At 41.6% G+C, this 14,198-nt stretch overlaps 1 protein-coding gene across 1 annotated transcript in view; it reads left to right on the top strand.

Annotated features, from left to right (window-relative positions):
* The window catches only part of LOC122551047 (deuterosome assembly protein 1-like), a 149,804-nt gene that overhangs the window by 18,529 nt on the left and 117,077 nt on the right, over window positions 1-14,198 (top strand). Inside the window, exon 3 of the mRNA XM_087988543.1 lies at window positions 6,533-6,704. Within this exon, the coding sequence (XP_087844669.1) occupies window positions 6,533-6,704 (172 nt within the window). The remainder of the gene's footprint in view (window positions 1-6,532; window positions 6,705-14,198) is intronic.

Raw genomic sequence — 14,198 nt, 5'->3', positions numbered from 1 at the left:
AAAGGGCCTGTTTCCACACCGTAAGGAATCTAATATAATCCAAACCATTGACCATAAATTGAACTGGAATAATTATGCATCTACTTTGGCTGCAAGAACAGGTCAGAGGCTAACAATTCTGTGGTGTGTAACTCAGCACCTGACTCCCAAAAACTTAAGCATCATCTACAAGACACAAGTCAGAAATGTGATGGAATATACCCCTTTTGCCTGGATGATTGCAGATCCAAAAAAAACCTCACTCAAAGCTTGACAGCAGTCACATCCGAAGAGCCCATTTAATTGGCACCATATCCACAAATATTCAGTCCGTCTATCTCCAACACTCAGAAGTAGCAGTGTGTGGCATCTACAAGTTGTACTATAGTAATTCATCATGCTTCCTTAGACAGCACCTTCCAAACTCGCCACCACCACTGCTATCTAGAAGGACAAAGGCAGTAGACACCTGGGAAAACCACCATTTGCAATAGTATAAAATAAATGAAATGTATACTTTCTCTCCAGATGTGCTGAGTTTCTCCAGCAAATTTCTGTTTTTGTTTCTGACCACAATCTGCAGGTTTCCTTCCAAGAACTCACTATCCTGACTTGAAAATATATCACTGTCCTTTCAGTGTCACTTGGTAAAAATCCTGGAGTTTGCTCCCTAGTGATGATATGGATCTAAGTTCACTAAGTACTCCGCAGTGGTTCAAAAAGGCAGCTCGTCACCACTTTATGGAGGGCAACAAAGGCTGAGCAGTAGATGTCGATGCATCCAGTATACCCACATGTTGAGAGTGAATTTTTAAAAAGCCTTTTGTAGAATGTTTCAAAATCATGAGAGTACTTCTGTTATGGACCAGACCAAATACCCTCAAAATATACAAAAAAAGAGAGCCTCGACCCTAATTTATTTCATTTAAAGGCAAGTATAAGGAGCTGTTTTCCAGATGTGGTTCAGTTGGTCCACTACTAGGCTTTAAGAAAAATAGTTAAAATACAATCACAAAAAAGGCATAATTTTAACTCTATTGGGAAATCTTAGCAGAATAATAGATTATTTAACTACTTATTGGATGTTCCAAAGTAGCAGCATTGCATAAGCATAGTCTTGGTAAAGGCAAATTGAATAAAACAGATCTTCTTCACTATCTTCCTTCTAGCCCAGGAGAAAGGAACGTTGAAATAGGCAGTCTAGCAGCACAGAGAGAGCTGTATTTATTAGCTTCAACAGCCAGCTCCAAACTCCAACTGCAACGAAAACCCTGCGTCTCTGTGAGCCTGACTATCTACTCGTACTACTGTTGTCTCGTTTAAAAAAAATACTTGGAGCTCAAAGCTATTTACCCACTGCTTCTTGAAGCAGACATTCTTGTGGCAATACCTCTCTGCAAGAGAAGCTGCACAGAAGAAAATTCTCTTAAATGTACGGCCATCACACTTGGTACTGATAGGATTTCAGCTGATGGTACTCTTTGAAAAATGACATCCTGGTTGAAACCAAGCCTGGTGGATCATATGCTTGTTTATTTTGTTAACTTTTTAATACTGTGGTTAGTCACTGAGACATTTTATATGAGGCTTCCCAATTTGTTTAAGAATCTGACAACACCAGGTTATACTCCAGCAAGTTTATTTGGAAGCACTAGCTTTCGGACCACTGCTCCTTCATCAGGTTGAAGGAACAGCACTGCAAAAGCTAGTGCTTCCAAATAAACCTGTTGGATTAAAACCTGGTGTTGTGATTTTTAACTTTGTCCATGCTAGTCTAATACTGGGTCCTCCACATCCTTAATAAAAGACATTTATTTTTGTAAATCTAAAATGGTGAGTAGAGTGAGGAATTTTGTTTTGTTTTACTGAGATCTCATTCAGTTTAAAAAAACAACGTAAAACATGGGTATTAAGTTATCCTGGAGCAGTTTTATTTTGTTTTAGAGCAGTAAGACTATGCTATTTTCTGGGTCATAGATTAAAGTGCAGAGATGGCCTTTAGTAGAGTGATGTTCTCCTGCTGTCAAATGTGGGAGATGAGGGAGAATTTTGATATTCCTGAGCAGTATGTTAGGTTTCAATTCATAGATTTGAGATAGGGGACTCTCGAGTCAGGGGCAGAGACATTTCTGCAGCCATCTGTGAAACATCAGAATGGCGTGTTGCCTCCCTGGTGCCAAGGTCAAAGATGTCTCTGAGAAGGTGCAAAATATTTTAAAAAATGAAAGTGACCTGTAGGAAGTTGCTGTGCATATTGGTGCCAACATCATACAAAGGGCAAAGGGTGAGGTTCTGAAGAGAGAATATAGGAAATTAGGTAGGAGTTTAAAAAGTAGGTCCTCGAGGGTAGCAATATCTGGATTACTCCAGGTGCCAAATGCTAGTGAGAGGAGAAATTGGAGGACAGGGCAGATGAATGCCTGGTGAGGAGCTGGTGCAAGGGGCAGGGATTTGACTTTTTGGATCATTGGTATCTCTTCTGGGGTAGAAATGACCTGTAGAAGAATTGGAAAGGGGACCAATATCCTGGTAGGAAGATTTGCTCATCCTACTCAGGAGGCTTTAAACTAACAAGTAGGGGGTGGGGTGGGTTTGACCCAAAGAGATCAATCTGAGGCTGGTTCAGTTTAGAAAAGGAGCAAGTTGAACAGTCAGGGCAGGCCAGAGCGAGGTAGAGAACAAGGTAAAACTGATTAAATTAAACTGCATTTATGTCATTCTGTGGAGGTGCTGGTGTTAGACTGGGATGCAAAATGTCGAATGATATTACACCATGTTATAGTCCACCAGGTTTATTTGAAATCACCTGATGAAGAAACAATGCTCCAAAACCTTGTGATTTCAAATAAACCTGTTGGACGATAACATGGTGTAATATCATTCGACATTTTGCATCCCAGTCTAACACCAGCATCTCCACAGAATGACATAAATGCAGTTTAATTTAATCAGTTTTACCTTGTTCTCTACCTTACTCTTGTAAACCTGGTATTGTGTGACCTCTGACTTTGAAATCAACACAATGCAAGAGGCCTGACAGGTAAGGCAGATGAACTCTGGGCCTGTGGGACTGGGATATCATGGCTGTTGCAGAAACATGGCTCAGAGAAGGGCAGGACTGGCAGCTTAATGTTCCAGGACATAGATGTTATAGGAAGGATAGAAAAGGTGAGCAAGAGAAGAAGGAAAGTGGCATTTTTGATTAGGGATAACCTCACGGCTTTGCCGAGGGAAGATATACCTGGGAATGTGTCCAAGGAAAGTTATTAGTCTCAGGTGAGAAGTCGGAAGACTGGAGGTTGGCAAACGTGGTGCCACTCGTTAAGAAGGGTAGTAAGGAAAAGCCAGGGAACTATAGGCCAGTGAGCCTGACCTCAATGGTGGGCAAGCTGTTGGAAGGAATCCTGAGGGACAGGATGTATATGTATTTGGAAATGCATGGACTGATTCGGGATAGTCAACATGGCTTTATGCATGGGAAATCGTGTCTCACAAACTTGATTGAAGTTTTTGAAGAAATAACAAATGAGGGCAGAGCAGTAGATGTGATCTATATGGACTTCAGTAAGGCGTTCGACAAGGTTCCCCATGGGAGACTGATTAGCAAGGTTAGATCTCATGGAATGCAGGGAGAACTAGCCATTTGGATACAGAACTGGCTCAAAGGTGGAGGGTTGTTTTTCAGACTAGAGGCCTGTGACCAGTGAAGTGCCACAAGGATTGGTGCTGGGCCCTCTACTTTTTGTCATTTACATAAATTACTTGGATACAAGCATAAGAGGTACAGTTAGTAAGTTTGCAGATGACACCAAGATTGGAGGTGTAGTGGACAGCGAAGAGGGTTACCTCAGATTACAACAGGATCTGGACCAGATGGGCGAATGGGCTGAGAAGTGGCAGATGGAGTTTAATTCAGATAAATGTGAGGTGCTGCATTTTGGGAAAGCAAATCTTAGCAGGACTTATACACTTAATGGTAAGATCCTAAGGCATGTTGTTAAACAAAGAGACCTTGGGGTGCAGGTTCATAGCTCCTTGAAAGTGGAGTCGCAGGTAGATAGGATGGAAAAGAAGGCGTTTGGTATGCTTTCCTTTATTAGTCAGAATATTGAGTACGGGAGTTGGGAGGTCATGTTGCCGCTGTACAGGACATTGGTTAGGCCACTGTTGGAATATTGCATGCAATTCTGGTCTCCTTCCTATCAGAAAGATGTTGTGAAACTTGAAAGGGTTCAGAAAAGGTTGACAAGGATGTTCCCAGAGCTGGAGGATCTGAGCTATAGGGAGAGGCTGAACAGGCTGGGGCTGTTTTCCTTGGAGCCTCGGAGGCTGAGGGGTGACCTTATAGAGGTTACAAAATTATGAGGGGCATGGATAGGATAAATAGACAAAGTCTTTTCCCTGGGGTCAGGGAGTCCAGAACTAGAGGGCGTAGGTTTAGGGTGAGAGGGGAGAGATATAAAAGAGACCCAAGGGGCAACTTTTTCACGCAGAGGGTGGTACATGTATGGAATGAGCTGCCAGAGGATGTGGTGGAGGCTGATACAATTGCAACATTTAAGAGGCATTTGGATAGGTATATGAATAGGAAGGGTTTGGAGGGATATGGGCCGGGTGCTGGCAGGTGGGAATAGATTGGTTTGGGATATCTGGTCGGCATGGATGGGTTGGACTGAAGGGTCTGTTTCCATGCTGTACATCTCTATGACTCTATGTAGTGATGGAAAAGGTAAGTCAAGCTGGGTAATTTTGATGAAAAGACATTTGTTAGGAGGGCAGAAAAAGGTTAGGGGTAAAGTTACACAATCATTTCACTTTAGAGAGTTAAATTTGAGCATTGGTGTTTTGTAAACGCTGCTTTCATCTGGGTGATATGAACTGAAGAGAAATGCTTCTAAGAACTTCTTGACCAACAGATGTCTTCAATTAAAATTAATTCATGTACCCCATTTCTGTTAGGTATAGCTAGCACAAGCAATTGCTACAGCTATCCAAGAACTTCAAGTTTTTGTTCCTTTCCCTCTCTTTGGGTAAAAAGATTAATGAGGAAACCATTGTATACCCAAGAAACTTTCTTGCAGGGTGGATCAGGATAGAATGGTTACCTACCAACAAAATTGCCAGATAAGGCCAGTTATGGTGGTCCACCACCAATGACTGATTTTTATTTCAAACTTTTAGCAGTGCTGATAGAGTACTTCAGAATCATGGCCTTCTCCTCTGTTTACTTGCATTGGTAGACTACCGCTCTTTCCGTCCCAGTGAGCCACCAGTTAGCCTTAGTTGGGTGACTAGCGCATCCTTTAGCCATTGTGCCTGGCTTGCTCAAAGTTCGGTTCCTGCTTCTGACCCAGTTTGGTTTGGAACATGTTATTAATATTAGGGTTTCAATCTAAAACTGTGTTCCTGATGTTCAAAGTAGAAAAGCACGGTACTTAAATATATTTATGTTTAATAGTTTTGTGTCCTTCTTATTGTGAATGTCTGGTATTTAAAGGTATTTTCTGAGGGGGAACATGAGACCAAGATTGCCACCACCTCATTGTGAACAGTGATCCAACTGTACCAAAGTTTATTTTATTTGTTAGTTATCAAAATAGACTTCAGCTGAAGTTTGCAAATTTAAATGTTTTCTGCCTAAAGATCCATTGGTATCAGACCTTGAAATATGCCATTTTCTTGGACTTGGAAAGCTGCCTGGCATCTTTAAATTGCTATGATTACTGAATTGTTGCAGCATCATTAGAATTTGCTCCCTTTCAGTAAGTGAAGCTCAAAGTAAGGTGAACAGAGTGTGTTGGGTGTAAATGCACAATAGGAAACTAAGTATAACTTAGAGAAATAGACAATATCAAAGAGACAAATTCCATTCCTGAATCGTAAACCTTATTGGAAAATCAAATTTAGGTTTCTGTATATCTCATGGACAGTCTGCAGGTACACAGTAAAATTCACAATTCCCATAATAAAGTTTTCACACAGATCAAAGTTGCTGATGTTTCAAGTTCCTAATAAAATAAACTGGCAAGTGTTTTCACAAATATCCAAGTTCTGGTATAGTACATGCACGTTATATGAGAGTTTAATATAATTAACCCTGACATGCCACAGTCAATAATATTTGGTCCAAAATCAAGGGATCAAGACAGCTGTCAGAACGTTGTCATCTGTAAGTTTGCTGACGTACCCAACTTCATAAAAACTGCGAGCAAATATTACAGCAAGTTTTTAGTACATATTTGGTAGTCTCAATTAGTCTAGATCCAGGTAAATTAATCAGAATGGCTGCCTTCCATAATAATTCATAGAATGTGCACATTCCTAAAATGATCTGTCTTTATAGTATATCTCACCACATAATACCAGAACTGCTCAGGAGGAGATTAGAGATCTGTGTAGATGAAGCTGAAAATATGGAGTTTAAATATTAAAATATCATGTTTTGACTAGAAACCTTAAAGTTACTTTGAAGAAAATGCTTCCTCATTCCTTGTCCTCTTGCCTGAGAAAATTTGATTTCTTAAAAAAAACATTTATTTATTTGAACTATCAGAGACTCTTCGTGTGAAGCAGAACTCCAGGAACTAATACATCAAATTGATGTAATGGTAAGCCGTAAAAACACAGAATGGAAACAGCATTCACAAAGCCTTGAGAGCCAGCTTGAAATGCGTGAACTAGAACTGAACAACATGCGGACTTGTCTTGAGCAGAAGCATAATGAGGTAAGACAGCATCTTATGCAGGCATTGTACTGAGTGTAAATCAAGTTGAAAATGGGAACTAATTAGCTATGACAGGTAAAACTGAGCTAATAATTTCAATGAGCTCTGTTTGGATGTCATAGATCCACCAATATTATCTTTCAAGTAAACTGCTGCAGCAACTGTATTTTTACTAATTCTCAACTTCTGGATCGAGCCTTGTCTTCAGCCTACCCCACAGTCACCACTGGATTCATCAATATCTACTGAGCTTGAATTGATCTATCTTTTTGTATGTTTAATTGGCTTCATACTCCCTGGAAGTTTTGGTTTCCATTTTGGTTTTAGTTGCCTTAGAAACTGAAGGGTTTTTTTTTGGTTTCCCTTCAGCTAGAGTTCAAAAAATCAAGCTACGCAAATTTTGATTCCATCATAAGATGCCTTGCTAAGTTGGAACACAAACCTTCATATTACAGTCTGCCTGTATCAGGGCCCGTAAACATTTCTCTGCCCAGTGGCATGTACTGCCTCTTCATATCAAATTGATTCCACCATCATTGTATATGCAAAAGATTTTGAGGTATCATGTTTGGGTTCCTTGTTTAATTGCTCATCATTGAATATGGTAGGACTGCAAATTTTTTCTCTAATCCCTAGGTTCTATTCTGACTTAACATTATCTGCAGCATGCTACTTCAAGTTTTTGGCATGCAGGTAGTCTAATGTTGTGGCTTCACCAGATTGGAACTCCTTTTCCATACCTTATTGAGGTGCTGTTGGCATGGTTTTTTTATATTTCTCACTAAATCATAGCTGATTCTATTGCTTGATGATGATAGTAGAGTGAGAGATGTGCTGGACCATCATATTACTAATTGTGATCCTGCTCAGTCTATTAAGCCACTTTTGCTAATGAGATATCAAGACTGACACTGAAAGCATGCTTGTATTATGTTTAAGAACAAAGAACAATACAACACAGCAGGAACAGGCCCTTTGGCCCTCCAAGACTACATTGACACATTTTTCCCTTCCACACTAAAACTGTCTTCACTTACAGGTTCCACACCCCTCCCTTCATATCCATATATTGTCCAGGTGCTTCTTGAATAATGCTAATATGTCTGCTTCTACCACCTCCTCTGGCAGCACGTTCTAGTACTCAAACCCCTCCCCAACTACACCCCCCCCCCCCGACACCCTAAACCTGTGTCCCCTCATAATTGACCCCTCCACCACAAGGAAAATGCCTCATACATTCCACCCTATCCAATTTTTGAAACTTCTATCAAGTTGCCCTTCAACCTCCTGCATTCCAGTGAAAACAAACAGTCCATCAACCTTTCTTCACAGCTAAAATCCTCAATGGCAGGTAACATCATGATAAACCTTTTCTGGACCCTCTCCAAAGTATTCACATCCTTCTGGTAGTGTGATGACCAGAACTGTATGCAATATTCCAAGTATGGTCTAACTGAAGTTCTACAAAGCTGCAGGATATACTCAATGCCCCTTCCAATGAAAGCAAGCACACCATCGGCCTGTTTTACTGTCTTATATACCTGTGCTGTCTCCTTCAGTAATCTGTGGACCTGCACACAGACATCCCTTAACATATCAACACTCCTGAGGGTTCTCCCATTCACTGAGTAATTTCCACCTGTAGTTGACCTTCCAAAATGTATCACCTCATTTGTCTGGGTTTAAACCCCATCTGCCATTTTTCCACCCATGCCTCCAACTGATCTACATCCTCCTGTATCCTCTGACAGTCCTCTTCGCTACCCACATGTCCACCCATCTTCATATCATCTGCAAACTTACTAATTAGACCAGCCACGTTTTCTTCAAATCATTTATTTAGACCATGAACAGCAGAGGTCCACCAGTTTATTGTTTACTAAAGGCATAAATAGAACACCAAGACAAATGGATGGTAGACCTGAACAGGAAATACTTTTTCTTGTAGTTCTCTCAATTCCAAAGTCAGTTTTTGAACTGCCTCCCCTAGCTCCTGATTTTGGGCTACCTGACCTCTCTTAAAGGAGCAGCAAATGCCCAACTACATATTTAACAGTCCTCCCCCTTTATTTCAGTATCTCCTTAACATAAATATCTCTCCGCCAATTATAATGATTATACAGGCATTGTGGCTAGCATATATACATTGCCAGGAACATTTATAAAACAAAACATGGATAAAGAAAATGACCCTTAAGAAGTCTACATTAACATGACTAATCTCCCTTGGATGATGATTCCTAGAAGACCATCTCCTTGACTCAAGAATCGTGACCACCTCTCCCCTGCATCAGTGAGATACAGCAACCAACTGTTCCACGTGTCTCCTTCAAACCAATACATCCTTAGCCTTCACCATCTATGACAACAGTCCTGTTTGAGCCACTAGCACTATTTTCTCCCCAGACGTATAATTCTGAACTATCATTGCATATGGCATTTCCTGTACATGCTGAGGAACTTTCTTGAATTACTCTCTGAGTGACTTTCTCCTTGAGGTCTTTTAAGGCTTGCTTCAAGGTTTGTACAAATCTCTCTACCTGGCTGTTTGTTGCAGGGAGTTATGGAGCCGACCTCATGTGTCTGACTCCATGATTTTTCCGGTACTACTTGAACTCTTGTGCTGCAAACTATGGGCCACTGTCACTCATGACTTATTTGGGGTTCCCTTCTTCACAGCCTAAAATCTGTGAATTTGGCAGATATTCCAAACAGTTGGTCTACCATTGCTTCTGCGGATAAAATCTTCATGACCACGACCTTATGCCACTTGGAGTGGACAATCATGACCACTGGTCCAACGAAATCCGTGTGCATCCACTGCCATGGTAATTGAGGCCATTCTCTTTGAAGGGATGACAATGATGACGTCCTATAAATGCACAGGATTCGGAGGATCCCACTTTCTCTCCATCTGGGAGACAGCCTTCAGCTACCAAAAGTAGCTCTGAGCTATTTCTTTCATTTATACCACACCAGGGTGCCCTTGGTGCATTTGTTCCAGCACCTTTCCTCTTAATGGGGGAGGAGTATCAACTCTTATTCCTCAGTAAAAACCTGTCTGATCTGGTCAACTCCCATTTCCTGGACAGGTAAAGGTGCAATTCTGGGTAATTTCTTATGGCAGGTCCTTCCTCTCAGGAGGTTCAAGACCGGTCATTCTGGACAGTGTTCTGCACCTGACTCACTGACAGTAATACCTTCTCTTTTTGACAAAAGTATATAATTTTCAGGTTCCAGTTGGGAATATCCTTTTTTCCTGGTAGTGGTAACCTTGACAAAGCATTTGCATTTCTGTGCTTCTCTGACTTGTCAGTAACTGATTCCATATGAGTAGGTTGACAGAAGCCAGTGCACTTCTCTGTCGGCATGCTGCTGCCATTAATGGTATTCTCACATACAGGCCAAAAATTGAGCTAAGTGGCCTGTAGTCTTTCAGCAGCAAAAGTTCCCACTGTAAAGAAAATTCTCAACACTAAACATGATGCCCAATACTTCCTTTTCCACCTGGGCATACTTCTCCTCCATCTTTAGTGAACTCTATGAATACAATGAGCCTTTCCTTTCCATTTGGTAAGATGTTCAACAGTACAGTGTCAATCCCATAAGGCAAGGCATCACACACTAACTGTAGTGGCAACTTCAAAATAGGACAACAACTCTGACATTTTTTAGGCTTGCTTCAACTCCCAGTAAGCTGAGTCCATTTCCACAGCTATCCTTTACCCAACAATTTATGCAGGGGTTTTACCATGGTTGCTAGGTCAGACATGGACTTTACATCATAACTTACAAGTCCTAAGAATGATCTTGGTTGAGAAACATTCTCTGGTTCAGGACCCTTCATAGCCTCTGTCATCTTGGGCACATTGTGTAGTCCCTTGTCATCGATTACATGGCCCAGGTACTCCATAAAGTCCCATAGAATCTCTACAGTGCAGAAACAGGCCATTCGGCTCAACAGCTCTACACTGACCCTCTGAAGAGCATCCCACCCACACTCCACTCCCTCTACCCTACTCCCAGTTACTCTGCACTTCCCACGGCTAATCCACCTAACCTACACATCCCCGGACACTATGGGGTAATTTAGGTTGGCCAATCCACCTGACCTGCACATCTTTGGATTGTGGGAGGAAACCAGAGCACCTGTAGGAAACCCATGCAGACATAGGGAGAATGTACAAACTCCGCACGCAGTCGTCCAAGGCTGGAATCAAACCTGGGTTCCTGGCACTGTGAGGCAACAATGCGAACCACCAAGCCACCGTTCCGCCCCAGAATGAGCTTCATTCATTCGTCAGCCAGTGGGTGTGGCATGCCCCGCCTGGATACTGAAGGTGGTCTGCTGTTTCTACCTAGTTTCGAACCAGGGACCTTTTGTGTGCTAGGTGAACATGATAGCCACTTTAGTACAGAAACACAAGGCTCCATAAAAATCTTTTTTAAAAACTTGCATTGTCTTGTATTTGTCCCTTTTTACTTGTGGCCATGCTGCAGTAATCCTTTCAGAATTTAGTCAAGTTTTTTTAAAATGCTCCATTTCAGAGGATTGAGTAACCAAAATATCATTCCGATAACACTAGACACCTGGTAATCCAATCAAAACTAAGTCCATGCCCTCTGGATTACAGCAGGCACTGGGATGATACCAAAAGGAAGTTACTTGTAGCGGAACAGTCCCCTACGTCACTATTATCAGCAATGGCTGGGACTCCTTTGTGACCCCCATCTGTAAGTAGGCCTGTAACAGGTCCATTTTTGAGAATTGCTTTGCCCCAGTCCATTGAACAGTCTTCCATGAGTGGAAGTGGATATTGATCCACAAACAGGGCTAGGTTGACTGTGATCTTTAAAGTTGCCACAAATCCTCACTGTGCCATTTCTTCTTAAGACAGGAATGATTGGAATGGCCCACTCACTGCTAGTTACTAGTTCCAACACTTCCAGTTCTGCTTCCACTTTAGGACGGATGGCATATGGCTTTCAAGCAATCCATGCTGACCAGATATCCCAACCCAATCTAACCCCACCTGCCAGCACCCGACCCTTTTCCCTCCAAACCCTTCCTATTCATTAACCCATCCAAATGCCTCTTAAATGTTGCAATTGTACCAGCCTCCACCACATCCTCTGGCAGCTCATTGCATACACGTACCACTCTCTGCGTGAAAAGGTTGCCCCTTAGGTCTCTTTTATATCTTTCCCCTCTCACCCTAAACCTATGCCCTCTAGTTCTGGACTCCCCGACACCAGGGAAAAGACTTTGCCTATTTACCCTATCTATACCCCTTATAAGGTCACCCCTCAGCGTCCGATGCTCCAGGAAAAACAGCCCCAGTCTGTTCAGCCTCTCCTTATAGCTCAAATCCTCCAACCCTGGCAACATTCTTGTAAATCTTTTCTGAAACCTTTCAAGTTTCACAACATCTTTCCGATAGGAAGGAGACCAGAATTGCACGCAATATTCTAACAGTGACCTAACTAATGTCCTGTACAGCCGCAACATGACCTCCCAACTCCTGTACTCAATACTCTGACCAATAAAGGAAAGCATACCGAATGCCTTCTTCACTATCCTATCTACCTGCGACTCCATTTTCAAGGAGCCATGAACCTGCACTCCAAGGGCTCTTTGTTCAGCAACACTCCCTAGGACCTTACCATTAAATGTATAAGTCCTACTAAGATTTGCTTTCCCAAAATGCAGCCCCTCGCATATGTTAGTGCAGAAGGTTTTGCAGGTTGTTCATTTGTCATTTCCAGACTTCATATTTTCTTTAAATTCCTCACTCTCCCTCAATCCCCACAATCTTTGATATGATCAATTTCATATATAGAAACTATTTTATGTCTGGCTTTGGGGAGGGGAGTGGATTAGAGAATTAAGGGAAATATTCTTTAAGTTAGAGATTCTCTCTCCCAAAGAGTAATGCATGTAGAATTTTCAGTCCCAATAGTTGAAAGTTTCATGACTGAAAACCTGTTATATAGTGTAAAGTAGGTGAATGAAATTGATGTATTGATCAGAAGTTATTTAATTGAATGGTGAAGTATGCTTTAAGTCTGAATGGCCTATTTCTGTTCTCTTGCTAATTCCTATACGTTTCTAGGTATGTAACTGAGTCCACAGTACAAATGAATGGTCTATCCATCAGACACTGTGCCATGACTGGTTATAGAATAATCATATATCATATTTGACTCGACTCACCAGACACAGGTCCAACTGTTACCTGTACCCATTAAAGTGTCCTATGAGATGACTGAGAATGATTTTCCAAGTTTTGCTTTCAGGTTACAATAAAATACACCTTGGAAAAGACAGTGACTGCAGTCTTTTCAATTGCTGACATTTACAAAAATTCTTCTGAATATGTTTGTACTCTTGTACTCCCGATAGAAGCTCTGCTCAAAGGGACCAAGAATTACAATTACTTCCTCTGATTCTTGAATCCATGTTCCTTTCAAGCACAGGTCCTTTTACTGGAGTAAAGAATCAGTAAATTTATCCTTCTATTGCAAATTAACCACAATATGGGTGAATGGCTTCTGTGTTGTAACCATTCTACGATTGCATTTTAAGCATTTGATAAAATAAATTACAGAGAAAGTATTTGGAAAGCTTGCCTTTATTCATCAGTGCATTGAGTAAAGGAGTTGGGAGGTCATTTTGTAGCTGTACAGGACTTTGGTTAGGCCACTTTATGAATGTTGCATACAGTGCTAGTCTCGCTGCTACAGGATGGTTGTTGTGAAACTTAAAAGTTAAACATCACACAACACCAGGTTATAGTCCAACAGTTTAATTGGAAGCACACTAGCTTTTGGAGTGTCGCTCCTTCATCAGGTGGTAGCTACCACCTGATGAAGGAGTGACACTCCGAAAGCTAGTGCTTCCAATTAAACCTGTTGGACTATAACCTGGTGTTGTGTGATTATTAACTTTGTACACCCCAGTCCAACACCGGCATCTCCAAGTTGTGAAACTTGAAAAGGTTCAGAAAAGATTTACAAGTATGTTGTCAGGGTTGGAGGGTTTCAGCCCTCGGGAGAGACTAATTCAGCTGGGACTGTTTTACCTGGAGTGTCGGAGGCTGAGGGGTGAGCTTAGAGGTTTATAAATCACAAGGGGCATAAATAGGGTAAATAGACAAGGTCTTTTCCCTGCAGTGGGGGAGTCAAAATTAGAGGATATAGGTTTAAGTGAGGGAGGAAAGATTTAAAAGGGACCTAAGGGGCAACTTTTTCTTGCAGAGGGTGGTGCATCTAGAGAGAGGAGTTAAACCCAAAACGTTGACTTCTCCTTCACCTGATGCTGCCTGCCTTGCTGTGTTCTTCCAGCCTACTTTGTCTACTTTGGATTGCAGCATTAGCAGTTTTTTTTGTCTTGGTGTATGGAATGAGCTGCCAGAGGAAGTGTGGAGGTAGTACAATTACAACATTTAAAAGGCAGCTGGTTGGGTATATGAATAGGAGAGGTTTAGAGGGATA

This window comes from Chiloscyllium plagiosum, unplaced genomic scaffold, assembly GCF_037043375.1.
Source record: "Chiloscyllium plagiosum isolate Xiang-an unplaced genomic scaffold, Cpla_swu_hap1 HiC_scaffold_6, whole genome shotgun sequence".
Taxonomy (NCBI): Eukaryota; Metazoa; Chordata; class Chondrichthyes; order Orectolobiformes; family Hemiscylliidae; genus Chiloscyllium; species Chiloscyllium plagiosum.
The sequence above is the reverse complement of the archived record's forward strand: the minus strand, read 5'-3'. Positions and strand labels throughout refer to the sequence as shown.